The sequence below is a fragment of the Coregonus clupeaformis genome, chromosome 12 (assembly GCF_020615455.1).
Source record: "Coregonus clupeaformis isolate EN_2021a chromosome 12, ASM2061545v1, whole genome shotgun sequence".
Classification (NCBI taxonomy): Eukaryota; Metazoa; Chordata; class Actinopteri; order Salmoniformes; family Salmonidae; genus Coregonus; species Coregonus clupeaformis.
In genome coordinates, this window is record NC_059203.1 from 12,218,733 (window position 1) to 12,245,976 (window position 27,244).

Genomic DNA, 27,244 nt, shown 5'->3' on the forward strand with positions numbered 1-27,244 from the left:
TACATTGACTGTACATTCTAGTAGACACATCTCATAGATTGAAATGAAAGCCTTTCCAAATGTGGCCATGTATAGGCCCCACTTTTATGATTGGCCGGATATCCTAGAGGGGACTTCGGAGGGAGGGATGGAGAGAGAGAGAGGGTGGTCTATTACTTAATTTGTGTTGTAAATTTGTTTTACACTTGGGAGCCAAATCAATCACCAGAATCTAATAGAATTGGAAAACAAGTGACCCTTTCTGGTTGTCACCTCCCAATAGAGTGATAGATTGCACATACAGTGCCTTGCAAAAGTATTCATCCCCCTTGGCGTTTTTCCTATTTTGTTGCATTACAACCAGTAATTTAAATAGATTTTTATTTGGATTTCATGTAATGGACATACACAAAATAGTCCAAATTGGTGAAGTGGAATGAAAAAAATAACTTGTTTCAAAAAATTCTAAAAAGTAAATAACGGAAAAGTGGTGCGTGCATATGTATTCACCCCCTTTGCTATGAAGCCCCTAAATAAGATCTGGTGCAACCAATTACCTTCAGAAGTCACATAATTAGTTAAATAAAGTCCACCTCTGTGCAATCTAAGTGTCACATGATCTGTCACATGATCTCAGTATATATACACCTGTAATGAAAGGCCCCAGAGTCTGCAACACCACTAAGCAAGGGGCACCACCAAGCAAGCGGCACCATGAAGACCAAGGAGCTCTCCAAACAGGTCAGGGACAAAGTTGTGGAGAAGTACAGATCAGGGTTGGGTTATAAAAAAATATCCTAAACTTTGAACATCCCACGGAGCACCATTAAATCTATTATTAAAAAATGGAAAGAATATGGCACCACAACAAACCTGCCAAGAGAGGGCCGCCCACCAAAACTCACGGACCAGGCAAGGAGGGCATTAATCAGAGAGGCAACAAAGAGACCAGAGATAACCCTGAAGGAGCTGCACAGCTCCATAGCGGAGATTGGAGTATCTGTCCATAGGACCACTTTAAGCCGTACACTCCACAGAGCTGGGTTTTACGGAAGAGTGGCCAGAAAAAAGCCATTGCTTAAAGAAGAAAATAAGCAAACACATTTGGTGGGAGACTCCCCAAACATATGGAAGAAGGTCATCTGGTCAGATGAGACTAAAATTGAGCTTTTTGGCCATCAAGGAAAACGCTATGTCTGGCGCAAACCCAACACCTCTCATCACCCCGAGAACACCATCCCCACAGTGAAGCATGGTGGTGGCAGCATCATGCTGTGGGGATGTTTTTCATCGGCAGGGACTGGGAAACTGGTCAGAATTGAAGGAATGATGGATGGCGCTACATACAGGGATATTTTTGAGGGAAACCTGTTTCAGTCTTCCAGAGATTTGAGACTGGGACAGAGGTTCACCTTCCAGCAGGACAATGACCCTAAGCATACTGCTAAAGCAACACTCGAGTGGTTTAAGGGGAAACATTTAAATGTCTTGGAATGGCCTAGTCAAAGCCCAGACCTCAATCAAATTGAGAATCTGTGGTATGACTTAAAGATTGCTGTACACCAGCGGAACCCATCCAACTTTAAGGAGCTGGAGCAGTTTTGCCTTGAAGAATGGGCAAAACTCCCAGTGGCTAGATGTGCCAAGCTTATAGAGACATACCCCAAGAAACTTGCAGCTGTAATTGCTGTAAAAGGTGGCTCTACAAAGTATTGACTTTGGGGGGGGGGGTGAATAGTTATGCACGCTCAAGTTCTGTTATTTTTTGTCTTATTTCACAATATAAAATATTTTGCATCTTCAAAGTGGTAGGCATGTTGTGTAAATCAAATGATACAAACCCCCCCAAAATCCATTTTAATTCCAGGTTGTAAGGCAACAAAATAGGAAAAATGCCAAGGGGGGTGAATACTTTCGCAGGCCACTGTACACAACAACACTCCTCTGAAGCATCTTCCCATACACTAAGTGTTAAAGAACAATTCCCCACTCCTTCTGTTTACAGGCTGTTTTACAGTCTAGGCAGGTCCATTAGTGATGCCACCGTTCCCTATGTATCCTGCCACCATCTGGCTGGGGGTGATCTATCATTCGATTGGCTGCTCTCCAAGTTCCAGCAGTGCACTCAGTAGCACTGCACTTTCTCTGAGGTTATTATTGAATACATCACAACCCCTTTTTTTTCCAAGGCCGTAAATCAGAGTGCTCCCAGTGTGCTGATTGTTTGGGAAGAAAAACGATTGTTACTCTGCCTGATCAGATATTGATACAGGTACAATTGTGTGGTGGGAGTGGGAGCTAATGTTTCACTCACCAATACACATTATACTGTGCTATGAAAAAGTATTTGCCCCCTTTCTAATTTTCTCTACTTTTGCATATTTGTGATACTGAATGTTATCAGATCTTCAACCAAAACCTAATATTCGATAAAGGGAACATAAGTGAACAAATAACACAACAATTACATATTTATTTCATAAACAAAGTTATGCAACACCCAATTCCCCTGTGTGAAAAAGTAATTGCCCCCTTACACTCAATAACTGGTTGTGCCACCTTTAGCTGCAATGACTCCAACCAAATGCTTCCTGTAGTTGTTGATCAGTCTCTCAAGTCGCTGTGGAGGAATTTTGGCCCACTCTTCCATGCAGAACTGCTTTAACTCAGTGACGTGTGGGTTTTCAAGCATGAACTGCTCGTTTCAAGTCCTACCACAACATCTCAATTGGGATTAGGTCTGGACTTTGACTAGGCCATTCCAAAACTTCCAATTTGTTGCTTTTTAGCAATTTTCATGTAGACTTGATTGTGTGTTTTGGATCATTGTCTTGCTGCATGACCCAGCTGCGCTTCAGCTTCAGCTCACAGACGGATGGTCTGACATTCTCCTGTAGAATTCTCTGATACAGAGCAGAATTCATGGTTCCTTCTATTAAGGCAAGTCGTCCAGGTCCTGAGGCAGCAAAGCATCCCCAAACCATCACACCACCACCACCATGCTTGACCTTTGGTATGATGTTCTTACTGTGGAATGCAGTGGAATGCAGTGTTTGGTTTTCGCCAGGCATAATGGGACCCATCTCGTCCAAAAAGTTGACTAAAGTTTGTCAAAAAGCACCTGGATGATCATCAAGACTCTTGGAAGAACGTTCTATGGACAGATGATTCAAAAGTATAACTTTTTGGACGACATGGTTCCAGTAATGCCTGGCGAAAACCAAACACTGCATTCCACAGTAAGAACATCATACCAAAGGTCAAGCATGGTGGTGGTGGTGTGATGGTTTGGGGATGCTTTGCTGCCTCAGGACCTGGACGACTTGCCTTAATAGAAGGAACCATGAATTCTGCTCTGTATCAGAGAATTCTACAGGAGAATGTCAGACCATCCGTCTGTGAGCTGAAGCTGAAGCGCAGCTGGGTCATGCAGCAAGACAATGATCCAAAATACACAATCAAGTCTACATGAAATTGGCTAAAAAGCAACAAATTGGAAGTTTTGGAATGGCCTAGTCAAAGTCCAGACCTAATCCCAATTGAGATGTTGTGGCAGGACTTGAAACGAGCAGTTCATTCTTGAAAACCCACACATCACTGAGTTAAAGCAGTTCTGCATGGAAGAGTGGGCCAAAATTCCTCCACAGCGACGTGAGAGACTGATCAACAACTACAGGAAGCATTTGGTTGGAGTCATTGCAGCTAAAGGTGGCACAACCAGTTATTGAGTGTAAGGGGGCAATTACTTTTTCACACAGGGGAATTGGGTGTTGCATAACTTTGCTTATGAAATAAATATGTAATTGTTGTGTTATTTGTTCACTTATGTTCCCTTTATCTAATATTAGGTTTTGGTTGAAGATCTGATAACATTCAGTATCACAAATATGCAAAAGTAGAGAAAATTAGAAAGGGGGCAAATACTTTTTCATAGCACTGTACACTTGATGTCATTGATTTCATTTTCTTTACACTCTGTAGTGCAAGTCTTGAGAGAGAGAGGGTGAGAGAGAGTGAGAGGATGAGAGAGAGCGTGAGAGAGAGAGAGCGCATCTGTCCTCCTCCAGGGAACCTTGGGCCTTGACACACAGCATCCCACTGAGAGCGGGGGGCATATAGAGCCCCAACCTCAGAGCTCGTGTGGCTCTTTGGAACCAACTATCACATCCGTCTCCACAGAGTACTGAGAAGAATTATCCTCACTGGTGTCATGGAGTATAACGTTTCATAAGACCCTGAGCCCCATGACTAAGCATACTGAACATATAGAGGCAACATGATGATAAGAATCTTAACCAAGCCTGTCTCTGCCCTGCCTGTCCATGAAATGGTTGAAGGACATGAACTCCCATTGACTGCTATGGGCCATAGCTCTCTCTGTATCATGTGAAACCCTGTAGGATGATGTAACATGAGGTCCTGGACATTTGACATGTCTAAAAAAATCATCCGTCCATAAGATGAAGAAAACACTCAAGAACACTCAGAACAACGGTCATCAATGTACAAGAATTTAATCACATAAAATGAGGTTGAGAAAACACAATATAGACATAGAATTCTGTTCTAAGTATTGTATAAATAAAACATATATTAAAACATAGAAAAGGAAACTCAAACAAACATTGTTGGTTATCATACTAATCACCTTTAAAGAGTAGTGTGACAGTATCAGTAGAAAAGCAATTGACAATCTATCCATTCTCAGAAAACACATTCATATGTTCAGGACACAGATAATCAGACACTGCACAGTTGTTGTTTTGGAACTAATGTGTACATGTATGTGATTCTGTGGCACTGAAGTGGGGGAGACCAGATGAGTAGTATGACAATTCTGAATGAACTATCTCTAGACACTGTCTGTCTGTTATGTCAGAGAGAGTGGTCATGTTCAGTGTGTGGTGTGTGTTGGGGGCTTCTGGTGTGTGTCTGTGACCCCTCACACTGTGATGAAGGCCCCCTGGTCACTGTTGGCTGACTCTGGCACCACGCAACGACCCCTTCGCCTGGTCACACGACGCTTCCGGTGGAATTTGGCATAGCAACGGAACCCTGAGACAAATTAATATGAACGCTGTCAGAAGATGGACAAGCAGGCTACTGACATCAGAAACTGAGCCCTACAAGCTCTGGAAAAAATTAAGAGACCACTGCAAATGTTTCTTAAATCAGCATCTCTACATGTATGACAGCCATTCCATTCCAGTGTCTGTTGAATTCCAACACAGGCACACCTCATTCTACTGAATGAGGTACTGATTAGGTGATCACATGAACCAAATCTTATTTAACAAGGAAAAGTATAAAAACCACTGCTGTGGTCATCACTATCCTCTTGCAATAGGACCAGCTGGATGGCAAAAACAGTGCTAATAGTACCTCAAAAGTAATATTAATAAAAAATAAAAAAACTATTGACCATGCCAAAAGAGTTGAAAAGGAAAGTTTTGAGTGAGGAAAAGAAGGGTTCAATTCTGGCTTTACTGACAGAGGGATACAGTGAGCGTCAGGTTGCTTCCATCCTTAAAATTTCAAAGACGGCGGTTCATAAGAACAAGGTCAAGCAGCAGACATTGGGGACAACAAAGCTACAGACCGGCAGAGGGCGAAAACGACTCTCTACTGACCGGGATGACCGCCAACTCATTCGAATGTCACTCAACAACCGTAGGATGACATCAAGTGACCTACAAAAAGAATGGCAAACGGCAGCTGGGGTGAAGTGCACGGCGAGGACAGTTCGAAACAGGCTCCTAGGGGCAGGGCTGAAGTCGTGCAAAGCTAGAAAAAAGCCCTTCATCAATGAGAAGCAAAGAAGAGCCAGGCTGAGGTTTGCAAAAGACCATAAGGATTGGACCGTAGAGGACTGGAGTAAGGTCATCTTCTCTGATGAGTCCAATTTTCAGCTTTGCCCAACACCTGGTTGTCTAATGGTTAGACAGAGACCTGGAGAGGCCTACAAGCCACAGTGTCTCACACCCACTGTGAAATTTGGTGGAGGATCGGTGATGATCTGGGGGTGCTTCAGCAATGCTGGAATCGGGCAGATTTGTCTTTGTGAAGGACGCATGAATCAAGCCACGTACAAGGTTGTCCTGGAAGAAAACTTGCTTCCTTTTGCTCTGACATTGTTCCCCAACTCTGAGGATTGGTTTTTCCAGCAGGACAATGCGCCATGCCACACAGCCAGGTCAATCAAGGTGTGGATGGAGGACCACCAGATCCTGTCATGGCCAGCCCAATCTCCAGACCTGAACCCCATTGAAAACTTCTGGAATGTGATCAAGAGGAAGATGGATGGTCACAAGCCATCAAACAAAGCCAAGCTGCTTGAATTTTGCGCCAGGAGTGCCATAAAGTCACCCAACATCAATGTGAAAGACTGGGGAGAGCATGCCAAGACGCATGAAAGCTGTGATTGAAAATCGTGATTGAAAATCAGGGTTATTCCACCAAATATTGATTTCTGAACTCTTCCTTAGTTAAAACATTAATATTGTGTTGTTTAAAAATGAACATGAACTTATTTTCTTTGCATTATTCGAGGTCTGACAACATTGCTTTTTTATGTTATTTTGACCAGTTGTCATTTTCTGCAAATAAATGCTCTAAATGACAATATTTTTATTTGGAATTTGGGAGAAATGTTATCAGTAGTTTATAGAATAAAACAAAAATGTTAATTTCACCCAAACACATACCTATAAATAGTCAAACCAGAGAAACTTATATTTTTGCAGTGGTCTCTTAATGTTGGTTGTGTTCTCGCTTACATTTTCTGATGCTCTGTGGCCTTGGCCTGTTACGTCCCTTACTCACCTTCCTCGCACATGCAGTCATCATAGCACTTGTTGTTGAGGCCGCGGTTGTGAGGCTTGCACTCGTGCTGTCTCAGGTCACAGCAGGAGCCTATGGGTGGGGTGGAGGGAGAAACGTAAGGTTATTTGCGTAACTCTGGTTCTCTGATAATATGAGTGAAGTATATCACTATGGGGTGCCTTTTGGGGCAGTCACAGGAAGCTTCAATCACACAACTCTGTCGAAAACAGACAGGAAGCGTGGTGAATAGTGGGGAACCCCACTCCTTATTATTAAACCTTTATTTTTACAGGGCCCCATAGTCATATACTAGGGTATATTTTTCAGATGAGCCCTGCATAAATACATCAAACATATATGCAACATACAATATACAAAATTACAAAACATAATAAGAAAAACAGACACATTTATCAACAAAGAGGTCTCTGATCATTTATCTGAACTGACCATAGGGGACCAGAACATCTAATTTCAGAGATATCTGTGAACAAAAAAAAACTAAAAGCAGCTTTACCCAACTCCGTGGAGACCGAAGGGGCCTCCACTGTTCCAAGCCTGTGACCGGGTTTGGTAATTTGTAAATCTAAATTGAATTAACGATGATAGATACATAGGAAGTTTCTGCATGAGAGCTTTGTAAATAAACACAAGAGAATGCTGCTCTCTCCTTACATACAAAGAGGCCCAACCTACTTTTTGATACAAAACAGACTTCTAAGGGCACAATGGAAAACAGCATCTAGTGGTTTAAGTGTAGATGCTGCTGCATGCATATAGATAATATCCCCATAATCTAAAATAGACATAATAGTGGTCTGGACAATTTCCTTCCTATTAACAAAAGTCAGACATGCTTTGTTTCTGTAACTTGAACTTCAACACCAGCTCAGTGACATGTTTTTTTCTTTTTTGGGGGGGTACTTTTACCCCTTTTTCTCCCCAATTTCGTGATATCCAATTAGTTGTTACAGTCTTGTCTCATCGATGCAACTCCCCTACGGACTTGGGAGAGGCGAAGGTCGAGAGCCATGCGTCATCCGAAACACGACCCTGCCAAGCTCTGCACTGCTTCTTGACACACTGCTCGCTTAACCCGGAAGCCAGCCGCACCAATGTGTCGGAGGAAACACCGTCCAGCTGGCAACCGAATTCAGCTTGCAGGCACCTGGCCGCCACAAGGAGTAGCTAGAGCGCGATGGGACAAGGACATTGCGGTCGGCCTAACCCTCCCCTAACCTGGACGACGCTGGGCCAATTGTGCACCGCCTCATGGGTGTACCGGTCACGGCCGGCTGTGACACAGCCTGGGATCGAACCCGGGTCTGTAGTGACTGCGATACAGTGCCTTAGACCACTGCGCCACTTAGACCGCTGCACCACTCGGGAGGCCCTCAGTGACATGTTTTTTAAATGACAGTTTATCATGAAGCAAGATACCACGATATTTGTAGGAAGGAACTCGCTCAATTTGTGTACCGTTCAAACTAGTCATTACAAATTCATTTAAAACTGGGTTATGGGACCTAGAAAAAAAGCATGCATTTTGTTTTGTTTTGCTTTTAGCACTAACTTTAGATCCAGAAGTGATCTCCGCAGTGCTAGAAAATCTGATTTCAAATTTGAAAAGGCTTAGCCAACCGATGGAGCAATGGAATACAACACTATCATTTGCATACAAACAGTAGTGGGCCGAGTATTTGAACCTTGGGGCACCTCTTTATGTAACTCAATGAACTCAGATTTGACCCCATATACCTTGATGGCCTGAGTTCTGTCGTTGAGGTCATTATGAAACCATCGGCAAGCATAAGTACCCAACCCTATAGATGACAGCTTATTCAACAGAATAACATGGTCTACAGTATCAAAAGCTTTTAACAAGTCTACAAACATGGCGGCACAATTCTTTCTATCATCTAAGGCATTTACAATATAATTTACAACAAGCATGGTAGCCATAGTTGTACTATGTTCAGGTCTGAATCCAGATTGATTAACATTAAGAATACCATTTACAGATAGAAAATAACGTAGCTGTTTGTTGACAAATTATTCTAGGATTTTCGCAAGACAAGGGAGCATGGAAATAGGTAGATAATTATCAAGATCATTACTATCCCGCCTTTATGGAGTGTCAACACAAAAGCTGCTTTCCACACTTTTGGAATATTTCCTGATACTAAAGTTAAATAAAAAATGTGTGTTACTGAGCAAGCAATGAGGGGTGCTGCAAAGACGGGTCCAAATTGACAGCCCCTAATGACATCTTGGTGTCAATAGCTAATAACGCAGAAATAACTTCTGTTTCTGTGAGTTGCCAAAAAGAAAAACCCGGACTACCATTTCCCGAGTCGACTGATTCCATCGAGGCAACTGAAAGCTGTATGTGGGAAGAACAGTCAACTGACTCGCCAAGACCAGTTTGACCACCAAATCTTTCAAGTAAGAAACCAGCTGAGATAAAATGCTGATTAAAAGCATCACAAATCTTAACATTTTCAGTAATGATGCTAAAACTACTTGCTTAGGCAGGGAGGTAGAGGAATTACCCCGCTTCAGTGAATTAACGGTTATCCAGAATTTAGAGTGATCACTAACAGAGTCTGCCACAGCGCTAAGGAACTAGTTTGATTTCACCTGTTTAACCGAGGCAGTGCACCCATTTCTCAACTGCCCAAATAGCTGCCAATCAGCTAACGAGCCAGTTTGTCTTCGCCCAGGCTTGATTTCTTACCAAGAGGAGGTCTGAGAGTACAGGAGAGTACCATGGATTAGTTCGGTTTTTGACTCTGAGTTGCTTGAAAGGGGCATGTTTATCAGCCAGAGAGGTCAAAATGGATGAGAAAAATGAAAGTGCCAAAACTGGGTCCTGGTATGCAGCTAGTAAAAAAAAGCTTTCTCAAAAGTGAGGTTACAAGTTTATCAACTTTCAAAGCGGAATTACTTTCCCATTGTTCCTCAACTGTAGTGTATGATATACCATTTTCTAGCTCTGAGTCTCTACTTTTATCCAATGTAAAAAACACAATTTCAAATTTTGCTACGTAAGACCGAATCAAGCCGGTCGGTCACATACAGTGAGGGAAAAAAGTATTTGATCCCCTGCTGATTTTGTACGTTTGCCCACTGACAAAGACATGATCAGTCTATAATTTTAATGGTAGGTTTATTTGAACAGTGAGAGACAGAATAACAACAAAAAGATCCAGAAAAATGCATGTCTAAAATGTTATAAATTGATTTGCATTTTAATGAGGGAAATAAGTATTTGACCCCCTCTCAATCAGAAAGATTTCTGGCTCCCGGGTGTCTTTTATACAGGTAACAAGCTGAGATTAGGAGCACACTCTTAAAGGGAGTGCTCCTAATCTCAGTTTGTTACCTGTATAAAAGACACCTGTCCACAGAAGGAATCAATCAATCAGATTCCAAACTCTCCACCATGGCCAAGACCAAAGAGCTCTCCAAGGATGTCAGGGACAAGATAGTAGACCTACACAAGGCTGAAATGGGCTACAAGACCGTTGCCAAGCAGCTTGGTGAGAAGGTGACAACAGTTGGTGCGATTATTCGCAAATGGAAGAAACACAAAATAACTGTCAATCTCCCTCGGCCTGGGGCTCCATGCAAGATCTCACCTCGTGGAGTTGCAATGATCATGAAAACGGTGAGGAATCAGCCCAGAACTACACAGGAGGATCTTGTCAATGATCTCAAGGCAGCTGGGACCATAGTCACCAAGAAGACAATTGATGACACACTACGCCGTGAAGGGCTGAAATCCTGCAGCGCCCTCAAGGTCCCCCTGCTCAAGAAAGCACATATACAGTGGGGAGAACAAGTATTTGATACACTGCCGATTTTGTAGGTTTTCCTACTTACAAAGCATGTAGAGGTCTGTCATTTTTATCATAGGTACACTTCAACTGTGAGAGACGGAATCTAAAACAAAAATCCAGAAAATCACATTGTATGATTTTAAGTAATTAATTTGCATTTTATTGCATGACATAAGTATTTGATCACCTACCAACCAGTAAGAATTCCGGCTCTCACAGACCTGTTAGTTCTTCATGACATAAGTATTTGATACATCAGAAAAGCAGAACTTAATATTTGGTACAGAAACCTTTGTTTGCAATTACAGAGATCATACGTTTCCTGTAGGTCTTGACCAGGTTTGCACACACTGCAGCAGGGATTTTGGCCCACTCCTCCATACAGACCTTCTCCAGATCCTTCAGGTTTCAGGGCTGTCGCTGGGTAATACGGACTTTCAGCTACCTCCAAAGATTTTCTATTGGGTTCAGGTCTGGAGACTGGCTAGGCCACTCCAGGACCTTGAGATGCTTCTTATGGAGCCACTCCTTAGTTGCCCTGGCTGTGTGTTTCGGGTCGTTGTCATGCTGGAAGTCCCAGCCACGACCCATCTTCAATGCTCTTACTGGGGGAAGGAGGTTGTTGGCCAAGATCTCGCGATACATGGCCCCGTCCATCCTCCCCTCAATACGGTGCAGTCGTCCTGTCCCCTTTGCAGAAAAGCATCCCCAAAGAATGATGTTTCCAACTCCATGCTTCATGGTTGGGATGGTGTTCTTGGGGTTGTACTCATCCTTCTTCTTCCTCCAAACACGGCGAGTGGAGTTTAGACCAAAAAGCTCTATTTTTGTCTCATCAGACCACATGACCTTCTCCCATTCCTCCTCTGGATCATCCAGATGGTCATTGGCAAACTTCAGACGGGCCTGGACATGCGCTGGCTTGAGCAGGGGGACCTTGCGTGTGCTGCAGGATTTTAATCCATGACGGCGTAGTGTGTTACTAATGGTTTTCTTTGAGACTGTGGTCCCAGCTCTCTTCAGGTCATTGACCAGGTCCTGCTGTGTAGTTCTGGGCTGATCCCTCACCTTCCTCATGATCATTGATGCCCCACGAGGTGAGATCTTGCATGGAGCCCCAGACCGAGGGTGATTGACCGTCATCTTGAACTTCTTCCATTTTCTAATAATTGCGCCAACAGTTGTTGCCTTCTCACCAAGCTGCTTGCCTATTGTCCTGTAGCTCACCCCAGCCTTGTGCAGGTCTACAATTTTATCCCTGATGTCCTTACACAGGTCTCTGGTCTTGGCCATTGTGGAGAGGTTGGAGTCTGTTTGATTGAGTGTGTGGACAGGTGTCTTTTATACAGGTAACAAGTTCAAACAGGTGCAGTTAATACAGGTAATGAGTGGAGAACAGGAGGGCTTCTTAAAGAAAAACTAACAGGTCTGTGAGAGCCGGAATTCTTACTGGTTGGTAGGTGATCAAATACTTATGTCATGCAATAAAATGCAAATTAATTACTTAAAATCATACAATGTGATTTTCTGGATTTTTGTTTTAGATTCCGTCTCTCACAGTTGAAGTGTACCTATGATAAAAATTACAGACCTCTACATGCTTTGTAAGTAGGAAAACCTGCAAAATCGGCAGTGTATCAAATACTTGTGTGCAAACCTGGTGGCCAACTACAAGAAACGTCTGGTTTTGCCACCAAGTACTAAGTCATGTTTTGCAGAGGGGTCAAATACTTATTTCCCTCATTAAACTGCAAATCAATTCATAACATTTTTCACATGCGTTTTTCTGGATTTTTTTTGTTGTTATTCTGTCTCTCACTGTTCAAATAAACCTAATATTAAAATTATAGACTGATCATGTCTTTGTCAGTGGGCAAACGTACAAAATCAGCAGGGGATCAAATACTTTTTTCCCTCACTGTATATGTAACAGGCCAAGCTCTCTGTGAGATTTGAAAACAGCAGGAGTATCCATGTTGACACAAGAGTCAATAGAATTGGATGAGCTTGCCACAATGGGCTTCCTGATTGGATTCAAAGTGACAGAGCTAAGTAGAATTCAGATAAATGTGCACAAGATTACTATTGACAAATCCCAGTGCTTAATTTGAGCCGGATCCTGCCGGAACAGAATCCGGCACCTCTCCGTTTTGGACTGTTTTGTTCCGGAACCTATTTGGCCGGATCCGGTGCCTCTGCTGGCATGACAAATAATTGTCACTTTTTGCAATGTAATATTTTGAATAAAAGCAATCAAAGTTCATTCGAGTTGCCTCTTAGTTAATTCTTCACAGTAGCCACCCTTTGCCTTGATGACAGTTTGGCACACTCTTGGCATTCTCTCAACCAGCTTCATGAGGTAGTGACCTGGAATGCATTTCAATTAACAGGTGTGCCTTGTTAATTTGTGGAATTTCTTTCCTTCTTAATGCGTTTGAGCCAATTAGTTGTGTTGTGACAAGGTATACAGAAGATTGCCCTATTTGGTAAAACACCAAGTCCATCAAGCACTATGATGAAACTGGCTCTCATGAGGACCGCCACAGGAAAGGAAGACACAGAGTTACCTCTGCTGCAGAGGATAAGTTCATTAGAGTTACCAGCCTCAGAAATTGCATCCCAAATAAATGCTTCACAGAGTTCAAGTAACAGACACATCTCAACATCAACTGTTCAGAGGAGACTGCGTGAATCAGGCCTTCATGGTCGAATTGCTGCAAAGAAACCACTACTAAAGGACACCAATAAGAAGAATAGATGTGCTTGGGCCAAGAAACACGAGCTATGGGCATTAGACCGGTGGAAATCTGTCCTTTGGTCTGATGAGTCCAAATTTGAGATTTTTGGTTCCAACCGCCGTGTCTTTGTGAGACGCAGAGTAGGTGAACGGATGATCTCCGCATGTGTGGTTCCCACCGTGAAGCATGGAGGAGGTGCTTTGCTGGTGACACTGTCTGTGATTTATTTAGAATTCAAGGCACACTTGACCAGCATGGCTACCACAGCATTCTGCAGCGATACGCCATCCCATCCGGTTTGCGCTTAGTGGGACTATCATTTGTTTTTCAACAGGACAATGACCCAACACACCTCCAGGCTGTGTAAGGGCTATTTGACCAAGAAGGAGAGTGATGGAGTGCTGCATCAAATGACCTGGCCTCCACAATCACCCGACCTCAACCCAATTGAGATGGTTTGGGATGAGCTGGACCGCAGAGTGAAAAAAAAGAATCCAACAAGTGCTCAGCATATGTGGGAACTCCTTCAAGACTGTTGGAAAAGCATTCCAGGTGAAGCTGGTTGAGAGAATGCCAAGAGTGTGCAAAGTTGTCATCAAGGCAAAGGGTGGCTACTTTGAAGAATCTCAAATATAAAATATATTTTGATTTGTTTAATACTTGTTTGGTTACTACATGATTCCATATGTGTTATTTCATAGTTTTTATGTCTTCACTATTATTCTACAATGTAGAAAATAGTAAAATTAAAGAAAAGCCCTTGAATGAGTAGGTGTGTCCAAACTTTTGACTGGTACTGTATGTTTGAGACCGACACTTAAAGAATCATAGCCACACAAAGGATTCTGAACGAACCGCAGCACCCCTGATAAATTTAAATACATTTGCCAAAGTTATAGAATTACTGCTGTCTCTTCAGAAATAAATTAAATAATTCAGAATAGCCTACTACACCATGAGAAGGCCTATAATTTAGATACAGATGATCAATAGCTGTGGATTGTAGCCCAATAACAAGGAATAGCTTACAGTCGGGTGTGTCAGTGAAAAAACAGCACCCAGACAAAACAGGCCTTTCGCAATATTTCAAATACAATCGAGGGAAAACACAGGTTAGAAAGCAAATGGCTCCTTCTGAAAAGAGAAGACTATGCTGTAGGCTACCAAAATATATGATAAACGTACAAATATTGTTTTACAAAAGAGAGAGAGGGGCTTTTGGCACGAGCACATCGGCCATCACCTGTGAGTGAGCTGCGCACCATTGGGTGAGTCAGTGAAACTGGAAAACATTTTTAGGACTAATTTCCTCCTCATATAGCCTACAATATGTCTCCACACACCTAGGCCTAGGCTATTGATGGATTCAAGACAAGGTCGTTTTTATTGATCTCAGATTATCAATTTGTCAGTGTCAAAGTAGCCTGCCATTTCGATAATTTGGGCGGTATTAAAAAATATTCTGCCAAAGTCTCCAGTCATGTAAAATGACATAGAATTGCATGAAATGAGTTTATAAAAAGGCCAACATTTTCCTGGACCCTAGGCTACTAAACATTTTCCCCATGTGTGCAACTTCAATAATGCAGCAATACGATCGCTTGATATACACATAGGGGGAGCTAACAACAGTGGGTTCCTTTTTTAAAAATTGTATTTTACCTTTATTTAACTAGGCAAGTCAGTTAAGAACAAATTCATATTTACAATGACGGCCTACACCAGCCAAACCCGGACAACGCTGGGCCAATTGTACGCTGCCGTATGGGACTCCCAATCACGGCCGGTTGTGATACAGCCTGGAATCTGTCTGTAGTGACGCCTCAAGCACTGAGATGCAGTGCCTTAGACCGCTGCGCCACTCGGGAGCCCAATGGAAATTACAGTGGCTTGCGAAAGTATTCACCCCCCTTGGCATTTTTTCTATTTTGTTGCCTTACAACCTGGAATTAAAATGGATTTTTTGGGGGTTTGTATAATTTGATGAACACAACATGTCTACCACTTTGAAGATGCAAAATATGTTTTCTTGTGAAACAAACAAGAAATAAGACAAAAAAACAGAAAACTTGAGCGTGCATAACTATTCGCCCCCCCAAAGTCAATACTTTGTAGAGCCACCTTTTGCAGCAATTACAGCTGCAAGTCTCTTGGGGTATGTCTTTATAAGCTTGGCACATCTAGCCACTGGGAGTTCTGCCCATTCTTCAAGGCAAAACTGCTCCAGCTCCTTCAAGTTGGATGGGTTCCGCTGGTGTACAGCAATCTTTAAGTCATACCACAGATTCTCAATTGGATTGAGGTCTGGGCTTTGACTAGGCCATTCCAAGACATTTAAATGTTTCCCCTTAAACCACTCGAGTGTTGCTTTAGCAGTATGCTTAGGGTCATTGTCCTGCTGGAAGGTGAATCTCTGTCCCAGTCTCAAATCTCTGGAAGACTGAAACAGGTTTCCCTCAAGAATTTCCCTATATTTAGCGCCATCCATCATCCCTTCAATTCTGACCAGTTTCCCAGTCACTGCCGATGAAAACCATCCCCACAGCATGATGCTGCCACCACCATGCTTCACTGTGGGGATGGTGTTCTCGGGGTGATGAGAGGTGTTGGGTTTGCGCCAGACATAGTGTTTTCCTTGATGGCCAAAAAGCTCGATTTTAGTGTCATCTGACCAGAGTACCTTCTTCCATATGTTTGTGGAGTCTCCCACATGCCTTTTGGCGAACACCAAATGTGTTTGCTTATTATTTTCTTCAAGCAATGGCTTTTTTCTGGCCACTCTTCCGTATTGCCCAGCTCTGTGGACTGTACGGCTTAAAGTGGTCCTATGGACAGATACTCCAATCTCCGCTGTGGAGCTTTGCAGCTCCTTCAGGGTTATCTTTGGTCTCTTTGTTGCCTCTCTGATTAATGCCCTCCTTGCCTGGTCCGTGAGTTTTGGTGGGTGGCCATCTCTTGCCAGGTTTGTGGTGGTGCCATATACTTTCCTTTTTTTAATAATGGATTTAATGGTGCTCCGTGGGATGTTCAAAGTTTCTGATATTTTTTATAACCCAAACCTGATCTGTACTTCTCCACAACTTTGTCCCTGACCTGTTTGGAGAGGTCCTTGGTCTTCATGGTGCCTCTTGCTTGGTGGTGCCCCTTGCTTAGTGGTGTTGCAGACTTTGGAGCCTTTCAGAACAGGTGTATATATACTAAGATCATGTGACAGATCATGTGACATTTAGATTGCACTCAGGTTGACTTTATTTAATTAATTACAGTGGGGAAAAAAGTATTTAGTCAGCCACCAATTGTGCAAGTTCTCCCACTTAAAAAGATGAGAGAGGCCTGTAATTTTAATCATAGGTACACGTCAACTATGACAGACAAATTGAGGGAAAAAAATCCAGAAAATCACATTGTAGGATTTTTTATGAATTTATTTGCAAATTATGGTGGAAAATAAGTATTTGGTCACCTACAAACAAGCAAGATTTCTGGCTCTCACAGACCTGTAACTTCTTCTTTAAGAGGCTCCTCTGTCCTCCACTCGTTACCTGTATTAATGGCACCTGTTTGAACTTGTTATCAGTATAAAAGACACCTGTCCACAACCTCAAACAGTCACACTCCAATCTCCACTATGGCCAAGACCAAAGAGCTGTCAAAGGACACCAGAAACAAAATTGTAGACCTGCACCAGGCTGGGAAGACTGAATCTGCAATAGGTAAGCAGCTTGGTTTGAAGAAATCAACTGTGGGAGCAATTATTAGGAAATGGAAGACATACAAAACCACTGATAATCTCCCTCGATCTGGGGCTCCACGCAAGATCTCACCCCGTGGGGTCAAAATGATCACAAGAACGGTGAGCAAAAATCCCAGAACCACACGGGGGACCTAGTGAATGACCTGCAGAGAGCTGGGACCAAAGTAACAAAGCCTACCATCAGTAACACACTACGCCGCCAGGGACTCAAATCCTGCAGTGCCAGACGTGTCCCCCTGCTTAAGCCAGTACATGTCCAGGCCCGTCTGAAGTTTGCTATAGTGCATTTGGATGATCCAGAAGAGGATTGGGAGAATGTCATATGGTCAGATGAAACCAAAATAGAACTTTTTGGTAAAAACTCAACTCGTCGTGTTTGGAGGACAAAGAATGCTGAGTTGCATCCAAAGAACACCATACCTACTGTGAAGCATGGGGGTGGAAACATCATGCTTTGGGGCTGTTTTTCTGCAAAGGGACCAGGACGACTGATCCGTGTAAAGGAAAGAATGAATGGGGCCATGTATCGTGAGATTTTGAGTGAAAACCTCCTTCCATCAGCAAGGGCATTGAAGATGAAACGTGGCTGGGTCTTTCAGCATGACAATGATCCCAAACACACCGCCGGGCAACGAAGGAGTGGCTTCGTAAGAAGCATTTCAAGGTCCTGGAGTGGCCTAGCCAGTCTCCAGATCTCAACCCCATAGAAAATCTTTGGAGGGAGTTGAAAGTCCGTGTTGCCCAGCGACAGCCCCAAAACATCACTGCTCTAGAGGAGATCTGCATGGAGGAATGGGCCAAAATACCAGCAACAGTGTGTGAAAACCTTATGAAGACTTACAGAAAACGTTTGACCTGTGTCATTGCCAACAAAGGGTATACAGTATAACAAAGTATTGAGAAACTTTTGTTATTGACCAAATACTTATTTTCCACCATAATTTGTAAATAAATTCATTAAAAATCCTACAATGTGATTTTCTGGATTTTTTCTTCTCATTTTGTCTGTCATAGTTGACGTGTACCTATGATGAAAAATACAGGCCTCTCTCATCTTTTTAAGTGGGAGAACTTGCACAATTGGTGGCTGACTAAATACTTTTTTCCCCCACTGTATGTGACTTCTGAAGGTAATTGGTTGCACCAGATCTTATTTAGGGGCTTCATAGCAAAGGGGGTGAATACATATGCATGCACCACTTTTCCGTTATTTATTTTTTTGAATTTTTTGAAACAAGTAATTTCTTTATTCATTCATTTCATTCACCAATTTTGACTATTTTGTGTATGTCCATTACATGAAATCCAAATAAAAATCAATTTAAATTACAGGTTGTAATGCAACAGAGATACAATCAGTTCTTCAAAATCCTGTTTCAGCCGTTCCAAACTACCATTCCTAATGTCTTTAAATTCCACTTTGACTACAACAGCATCAATCTCTGTGTGCTGACGTAGAATGGTAGGGAGCAGCCTAGTAATATCCTGTATTCGAGCTCTGGAGTAGCACAGAGTTTTTGGTCCAGGAACAAAGACATTTCCTACCATAGAGCTGCCTAAAACAACAGCCGGCGAGATGAGAGGAAATACGCCCATTCCTACGTCTCGCATGATTTGTGAGACCCGTCGAGGACTAGTGAGAGGCGGAATCTCACATGCTCGCAACTCTTGGCACCCGGTTCAAGCCTCCCATAACCAGCGAAATGTCATTTCCTGTAGAAGCCACCGGCAAGGGAGACAGAACAGGGGATGAAGGTGCCGGAACCTCTTGATCCAGGGCGGCGAAGCTGTTTGAAGTCTTTATCTGGTCCGGACTTCCCACCGCCAAGGAGGCCCCTATTGCCAAAGGTCGCTTCTTTCGACATCCATGATGTGCCTCCATGGCTGGTTGGTAGGGTCAAGAATAGGAACATCCAATAAGTCATCCAGAAGCATCCTACCAACTCCATTCTCCAGGGAAGGGGTAGACCCCTTCGGGGAGGGATCCTTGCAGAGCACCGGCCAGTCGGCTGTGGAGAGACGACACGGCAGCGACACTCCCACCAGAGCGGCATCCAGCAACTGGAGTAGAGGAAAAAGTAGGTGGACATGGATTCCCCAGTAGATTATGTAAATTCGCTACTTGTTTGCTAAGAGTAGCCACTTCGCCCCTGTAGTCCAATGCAAGCAAACAGTTGCTACATTGAAAGTCTGGATGGTCCACATTGTCCCAGAATAGAACAAAATAAGCACAGCTCCTGCAGCTTTGAAAAGATTTGTTAGCAACCTCCATTTGAAACTACAGGCTAGCTGGGCTTCTGTGTCTCTCTTGTTTACAGGAATTTACTAAAAGTTTTTTATAAGCTACAGTGGGTTCGTAAATACAGCCCGCACCCCGCTTCCTGAAACAAGCACATCCAGTGAAATGGCAAACACACAAGCAACACACACCCGAGTCACACACCAGTACGGCAAACAGAGAGAAAGCGGACGACTTGCTCATCGTATGGATCCTGGCTGCACATACACTATATGAGCGGGAGATGACCAACTCGCAAGTTGGTGCTGTAGAAACAAGCAGTAAATTGCGGGGCAGTGAGCCAAAACACAGGTCAACATGTTATAAGGCTCCACGGTCCCACACTCTACTTCATTATCAAGCATATGTTTTCATCCTTACGCACAGTGTGAAGGGAAACGTAGTGAGATACTTCACTCATATTATACTTCACTCATATTATTATTGTCGGTAGAACCTCATAAAAGGTATGAGGGGTAGCCCAAAATGCCGCATTACAGATCTATTGGATAGAGATGCCTTTGAATAGTGCCCATGATGCAGCCATACCTCTGGTGGAGTGGGCTCTCAAGCCCTCCGGAGGTGGTAAACCCTTGCTATTATAAGCCGATATAATAGTCTTCCATATCCAGTGGGATAGACGCTGGCTAGAAATGGGCCTGCCCTTACAGAGCCCAATAGACAAAGAGCTGGTCGCTCTGTCGTAGGTCTCTCGTCATTGCCATGTAGATGCGCAAGGTGCACATTGGACAGAAGTGATGGAGATGCTCTTCTTCCGTGCAGAAAAAAAGCGGTGGGCGAAAGGTTAGCAACTCCAAAGTGAGGCAATTGTAAGCACCGCTAACCTTAGATGTAAAGGCAGGGTTAGGTTGTAAGGTAACCTTTGATAACCCCAGGGCAAATAGCAGGTACGAGTGGTGGACTGACCGTGCGTGCAGCTCACTCACCAGCTTTGCGGACGTAATGGCTAAAAGTAATGCAGTTTTAAATGAGAGATATCACATTCCTACGCTTTCCAGCGGCTCAAATGGTTGCTGTGAAATTACCTCAAGCACAATAGGTAGATCCCACGATGGGACTAATGGCTTGGACACTGGGCATAAGCGACACGTGCCCTTCATAAAATGACAAATCAGGGGGTGTTTTCCCGCTGTATTATTGTCAAAGCCTATATGACAGGCAGAGATTGTAGTCAGGTACCCCTAGTGGAGTGCCTCCAGCAAAGACAGAGCGGTCCCTCCAGTGGCGGAGAGCCACCACGCAAGGTGAGGTCACTGTAATCCTCTGATTGAGGTGACAGTGGGGACACAGGCGTCGAGCAGACACCAAGCACTGATCATTTCTCATCCTCAATAGTCACAACGGAACTACTGAGATGGTGGAGGCCATCAACACCAATGAACCCTTATGATCCCATTTGAACATGGAAAGGCACTGGCGAAGCGTTGTGATTTGCCTGTTTGATAGCGTGGCCCGGAAAGAAAAATAATTCAGTCCGAAGCCCAGAAATTCTATTTCTTATGTGGACACTAAACAGCTTTTTATCTGATTGATCCTGAAACCTAACTTTGTGAGGTAGGTTACAAGGAGAGCTGTGTCTCTCACTGCCTGCTCCTGTATGTATGAGCAGAGCAGGTAGGCATCTATGTAGGCAGATATTCTGAGTCCCCTGCATCTCAGGGGAGTTAGGGCCACGTCTACACACATGCTGAATGTCCGAGGGGCTAGTGCTAGCCCGAAGGGGACAGCGAGATATAGGCTGTGCCCTGATAGGCGAACCCGAGAAATCTCCTGTGTGCTGGCAGAATACTTATATGAAAATAAGCGTCCTGCAGATTGACTGTAGTGAACCAATCGCCTTGCCAAATGGAGGGAGACAGCACGTTGTGCGTAAGCATATGTAATGTGAACTTTCTTAGATAGTTGTTGAGGACCTGTATGTCCAAGATGGGGGTTTGCCAAGGGATGGACAGTGCATGTGTGCCAAGCGGAGAGCTACAGTATGGAGGACACTCGGTGGGAAAGTGGGCTCCCTCCGTCTTCACTGTGCGTGGACACAAAACGATGGGTCGCTGCTTTGTGGGGGGAGGTGGAAAGTCTACCTTCTGCCCGAGAGGGGGCAGGGCCAGACACCATGTGAGCTGTGCCCTGCTCCCTTTTGCCGCTGGGAACAGACCCCAGGATGGTTGCCCCCACTTCCCTTCCAGGGTAATCGCCGGGGTGGGACTTTGAAGCGGCTGCAATGAAGGACCGCTTGCCCCATGACCTGCCTCTGCTCTGAGACCTCGCAGTCTGCTGCGACGGTGGGGGTTCGGAGCCCCTGGCACCAGTGTACTGCCCTCGTCCTGCCGTGAAGTTACGCGGACTCGTTGCAGGGGACGTCGGACCGTGATGAGGCCCGGGTCTACGTGGCAGGCAGAAGTTGAAAGTCTCGCCTTCTGTCCTGCGAAGTTCCACCCTACACATACACATTTTGGAGGATGGAGGAAGATAAACATTCAGGCCAGGGAGAGACATGCTGGCAAGGGAGCAGGCACCGTGTTTGGGGTGGAGGTGGTTAGCTAGAGAAGGTTCTACTGGAGGGGTTTGCAGAACCTCAGCTCCTCCATACCCTGCATGTCCATGGCAGCAAAGTCCCTAGCTGGGACCTTGCCCGACAGGGGCTTTTCCCAGTTGTGTTTGGCCTCAGCCAAGCATGCTGGAATCGCGGGGACATCCTGTTTCCCAGGGACGGTACAGGATGGAAGTCTCTTCCAATCGATTCAGTCTCTTTCAGCATTTCACTCAATCTTGAGCTTGGCTGCATCCCGTTTGTACACATGGAGCAGCCCGTACTCCATACTGGGAGAGAGGGGCCCTTCCTCCCCAGGGGGGTCTTCCTCCCCTTCTTCATCCTCTTTGTGGAAGTGGTGCAGAATACTGTCATCCTCCTCTTCGTACATCCCCTTGTCTCCCTTCCCTGTTGCTAGTTTGTTGAACAGCGGGTGGAAATCCGGGAGGAGACCGTACATAACCTCAGCTCAGCTGGTTTCATTCAGGGTTGTTGGGTTGCCTCTTCGCCTGAAGGCTGGGAGGAAGAAGAGCCTCGGGATGGGCAGCCTGGCTCACCCTACTTTTGAGACTTGACTTAGGCAACTCCTTGCCATGCTTGCAGGACTCGAGGTTAGCAAGAGCGGCCTGAACATGCTCCATTCCCAAGCAGTCAACACAGATGGTATTGTGTGTCCCTCCCTGACATGTAGGACCCGCATGGGCACGAGCAAGCCAGAGGTCTGCTGGGTTCACCCTGTGCAGGGGTAGTAGTAGCCATAGCTCTGGCTAGTGGGTCCAGGCTATGCTTGTGCTGGCTGACGCTTAGCCGTATAGCTAGCTAGTCCTGGCATTAGCTAGCCAGCATTCACCTCGTGGGCTAATTGCTAGCATACTGCTAGCTGAAGAAAAAGTATGTGGCATAACTCTTTGGTGAGCTAGGTTTGCCTTGCAGCATGGGCTAACCAAATATTAAAAGTATATTTTCTCTTTCACCGTGGTGGGAAAAAAGCAGCACAAAGAAGTTAGCTAAGTGGGCTTTTGGGGCGAAGGCTAGCCGTGTGGTGCTAGTGTTGACTGTAAACTGTGAAGGAAACTTTTCCTTTGGGTAAGTGTGCTCAATTCATGCAATGCGAAGCTGTTATCCTGTGCTAGGCAACGCGTCCTGTACGGGTCCCCTGTGAACAGTTAAGCAGGAAAGCAGTGGTTCATGTCGTGCTGAGGAGAGATAGATAGAGCTTGTGTTCTCCGTTAAGAAACGGATAATGAAGTAGAGGGTGGGAAGGAAGAAACTGATAATGAAGTAGAGGGTGTTACCGTGGCATTTTATAAGGAGTGTGGTTCCCCACTATTTGCCACGCTTCCTGTCTGTGTTTGACAGACGTGTTATTGGAGCTTCCTGTGACTTCGCCACCCGAAGGTATGTCCCCATAGTGAGATACTGAAACAAGTATTTGAAAGAGAACCACATCACACGGGTCAGCTTCAAACACTACTCATGCCAGCCAGACTGTCCCTCATAGTCTCTCAGATTGGAAGACTGCACTTCATCTACCAACAGTGTGGCGGAGGTGAAATCACAAAGAAAAGTGACTTTCAGTTGTAAATTCAAACGCGAATGTTTCGACCATCACATGGCATTTATCATAATGAGCTTTCATGAGACGATGACCTGAGTGGCCAGAGGTCAAGGGTCAGGGGTCAGCAGAGAAGTGGATAGGGGACAGTTTAGTCACTGACCTGGGAGGCAGTCCAAGTGGTGGTCACATGGCTCGATGGCATCAGCGTCCACCGTCACGTTGCCACTGCTCAGGTTCTTACTGCGCCGCTTGTCTTCAGCACATGCAAAGGGATCATTAGGATTTTTGGGGGAGTGAACACTTATTCATGTGTGACTTTCAACCAACATTAATATTAGCTGTATCTTCTCAAACTGAGATGACTAAATGTGTATTTGAAGAAAGTGCTGACCTTTCTTCCTGGAGGATGGCCAGGCATCCACTGGCTTCATGTCCTCGTAGTCCGTCCAGTCAAACAGTGTCATGTCCAGAGTGGGCATCACCTCTCCTTGCACCTTGTGGCCTGACTTCTGTAATGCAGAGAAAATATTATAGCCACACTTAAGTAGTCTATAACTACATTCCCGTATGTCTCTGTTGGGGAGGATGTGAACAGACACCTGGCAGATAAAATGGCCTGTTAGTTGTGGACACTCAGGACTTCACAGCCCAGAGTGCTTTACAGGCAATCAGTGGGCTTCGGAGGACATGGCTTCCTACTGCACTGTTTATGGCCCTGAGGCAGCATACATGCATCGTACTAAACAGTGTTACTACTGGTCAGAGTAGAAGGCCTGTGAATCACTTTCACACAGCTGTGATTTTACCGGTATGTCAATGTCCTTCAATATCACACCCTGAACCAAAGCAATTTAAGCATGAGTCAATATTGAATAAAACTCCTCAGAGGATTACTTAGCCAAAACTGATGTCATAAACTTCAACGAAGCTCTTTACATAACTCCTTTCCTCTGGACCGTGTTGACAAAATAATAGCAGGTTATAATGAAGTCAATATGACATTGAGAGGTCTCCATGGGATGTCTAGAGAGAATGGACCTGAGAAGAACATCTATCAGGAAATAAGGGTCTGTGCCAAACAGACTCCTTGTGCACATTGATCCCAGCTCATTTCGTCTCACCCAGAGGAAACATTGAGGAACATCAATTAGATGAATGGCGGTGGGATACTAGTGCTTGGCTGTTCATTTAGCCATCAGCCGGGATCGAACGTTAATTAAGAACTCTCGCAGCGTCCCTGTGTCATTGAACCCAGGTCCACTCCAAGTGAGGCTATCATTTCCACTGCAGGCCGGTATCTGACAGCTCCTGAATAAAGACATGCACACAATATCCAATGCTCTCTGGCAGCTTGTAAACAGCATACCAAGCAGTCAGACAGTCCAGACATCAAATACTCACAGGGGCCAGTAAAGCCAGACAGGGCTTCAGTAACTATGAAACTATGGACCTGGGATAGGCACCACAGAACACCAGCCTGGAGTCAGTCAGACCTCAACATTGGCTGAGTACTGTTATTTACCAGTTTGATGAGTGTATTGGTGGTTTAATAGCATCCTGAGAAAAATAGAGGGAGGATAGAAGAGGGGGAGCATTTGTATAAGTGAGAAGCAGGGAAGGGATTTATCTATCTATCTATCTATCTATCCGGGTGAGTGATAATTGTGATGGCAGGCAGCATTCTGGGAGAAATTGAAGGAGAGATGATAGGTAATTTAAAAAGCCTGTCTCCTCATTTCTCTGAGATGAGCAATGAGCTATGTGATACATTAAGCCCATTACGGAGCCTAGGTATTTTCAAATAGGACTCTTTATTTACCATGAATAGCTCTACAAATCCTACAACACTGAATTACAATATACAATGTTGTTTTGAATAAGCACTCATATGTCTTTATGGGGTACCTGGGGTTTGGTGGAGGCTGGGGGCAGCGTTGGGGGATGTTCGCTCATCACCATGGTAAACGCAGAGGCGCCGGAACCAAAGATGGCGGAGGAGACAGATCCCTCCTTCAGAACAGAGCCTAGCTCAGGCTCAGGGAGGAAACCTATAGGAAGGATGGATGGACAGAACAGGGGTGGGGGAGGAGAGGAAAGACCAGACATTATCATATCCACCTGAGAAGATTTCTCCCTGTCGACAAGGAAATGCAGTTTTGTTTAGTTTTTTAAGTATAAGGTCAACTTCACACTTAACCTCTTAAACCATGGCGCCCTCTGGTGGCATTTTCTAAACAACGCATAATATTGTATATTGTAAACGCATGTTTAGTACTGTTAGAAAGGTAAAAACTGTGGGATTCTGATAAAGGTGTCAGAATTTTTTTTACTATTACAGAGCCAAGTCAAATGTTGGGGAGTAAGAGATTTGAAAGTCTAGGTTTGAGATAAAATATGTCACCAAATACTGTCCCAAAACGATGTATTAAAAAACCAAACAAATGGTCAGATCTTTTACTTAACCCTCCCGTTGTCCTAGGGTCAAAATGACCCGCCACTGTGTTGAACCAACTTTATTTAATTTTTATATTTGGGGGATCATTTGTGAGAAGGAGGCAGTGAGACTTTAAAGAAAGTATCACTGCCTCCTTCTCACAAATGATCCAAAAAATATACAAATTAAATAAAGTTGGTTCAACACAGTGGCGGGTCATTTTGACCCTAGGACAACGGGAGGGTTTTAATGGTGGAGCTCTAAACATGTACAAATTCCCATAGGAACACAGCCATTTTAAAAGCGCAGGGCTTGTACAATGTGCCATGCCTTCATTTTTTGTCTTACAGGAATGATATACATACAGTGCATACAGAAAGTATTCAGATGCCTTGACTTTTTCCACATTTTGTTATGTCACAGACTTATTCTAAAATTAATTAAATTAAAATTTTCCCTCATCTACACGAAGTACCCCATAAAGACAAACCAAAAACAGGTTTTTAGAAAGTTTTGCAAATTTATAAAAAATCAAAAACAGAAATACCTTATTTACATAAGTATTCAGACCCTTTGCTATGAAACTCGAAATTGAGCTCAGGTGCATCCTGTTTCCATTGATCATCCTTGAGATGTTTCTACAACTTGATTGGTGTCCACCTGTGGTAAATTAAATTGTTTGGACATGATTTGGAAAGGCACACACCTGTCTATATAAGGTCCCACAGTTGTCAGTACAATGCAGCTTGGACGCAGCTACCAAGCTGTCTTCCCACAAGAGTGCCATACTACGCAGTGTATAATAACAGAGAAATTAGTATTCCATAGCAATGAGTTGTTTATGGCAACACTATAGCTACATCGTTACTCAACCATTGGTCAAGGTCTGCCCACCCTCATCAATGTAATGCAAAGCACCTCTTCTACCATATAAAACAACATTAAAAACAATCTGACTATATTATAAACCAAACATTTCCAATCCAATCACATCACAGAAATCAAGCAGTAAACTTGGCAGCAACGCCAATTAAGAAAATCACATCTACGCCTATTTCTGACATTTGCCACGCATTTCCAAAAGCTAGCAAATAACAAAATAATACAAGCCCAGCCAGGCTGCCTGTTCTTACCCAGATTCAAAAGAGTTGCATCCGCCTTGATGCTATGTTGAACCTCCTCAGCAGCCTCTCGTTCCAATCCCCACGGTATTTGCTTGTAAGATCTCTCTCAAATGCCAGTTCAATCAGCTGCGCTTTCCTCCTGTGCAACATGCTCCGTCTGTGCT

General features: G+C 44.1%; 1 protein-coding gene across 2 annotated transcripts in view; it reads right to left on the reverse strand.

Annotated features, from left to right (window-relative positions):
* Positions 1–4,477: 4,477 nt before the first annotated feature.
* Positions 4,478–27,244, reverse strand: part of LOC121577716 (draxin-B) — a 36,267-nt gene continuing 13,500 nt past the window's right edge. For both annotated transcript variants that reach the window (XM_041891533.2, XM_045224033.1), the window contains exons 3-7: positions 25,428–25,570; positions 23,914–24,031; positions 23,683–23,775; positions 6,802–6,891; positions 4,478–5,034 (exon numbers count right to left, since the gene is read on the reverse strand). In XM_041891533.2, the coding sequence (XP_041747467.2) occupies positions 4,922–5,034; positions 6,802–6,891; positions 23,683–23,775; positions 23,914–24,031; positions 25,428–25,570 (557 nt within the window). In that variant the 3' untranslated portion in view covers positions 4,478–4,921. The remainder of the gene's footprint in view (positions 5,035–6,801; positions 6,892–23,682; positions 23,776–23,913; positions 24,032–25,427; positions 25,571–27,244) is intronic.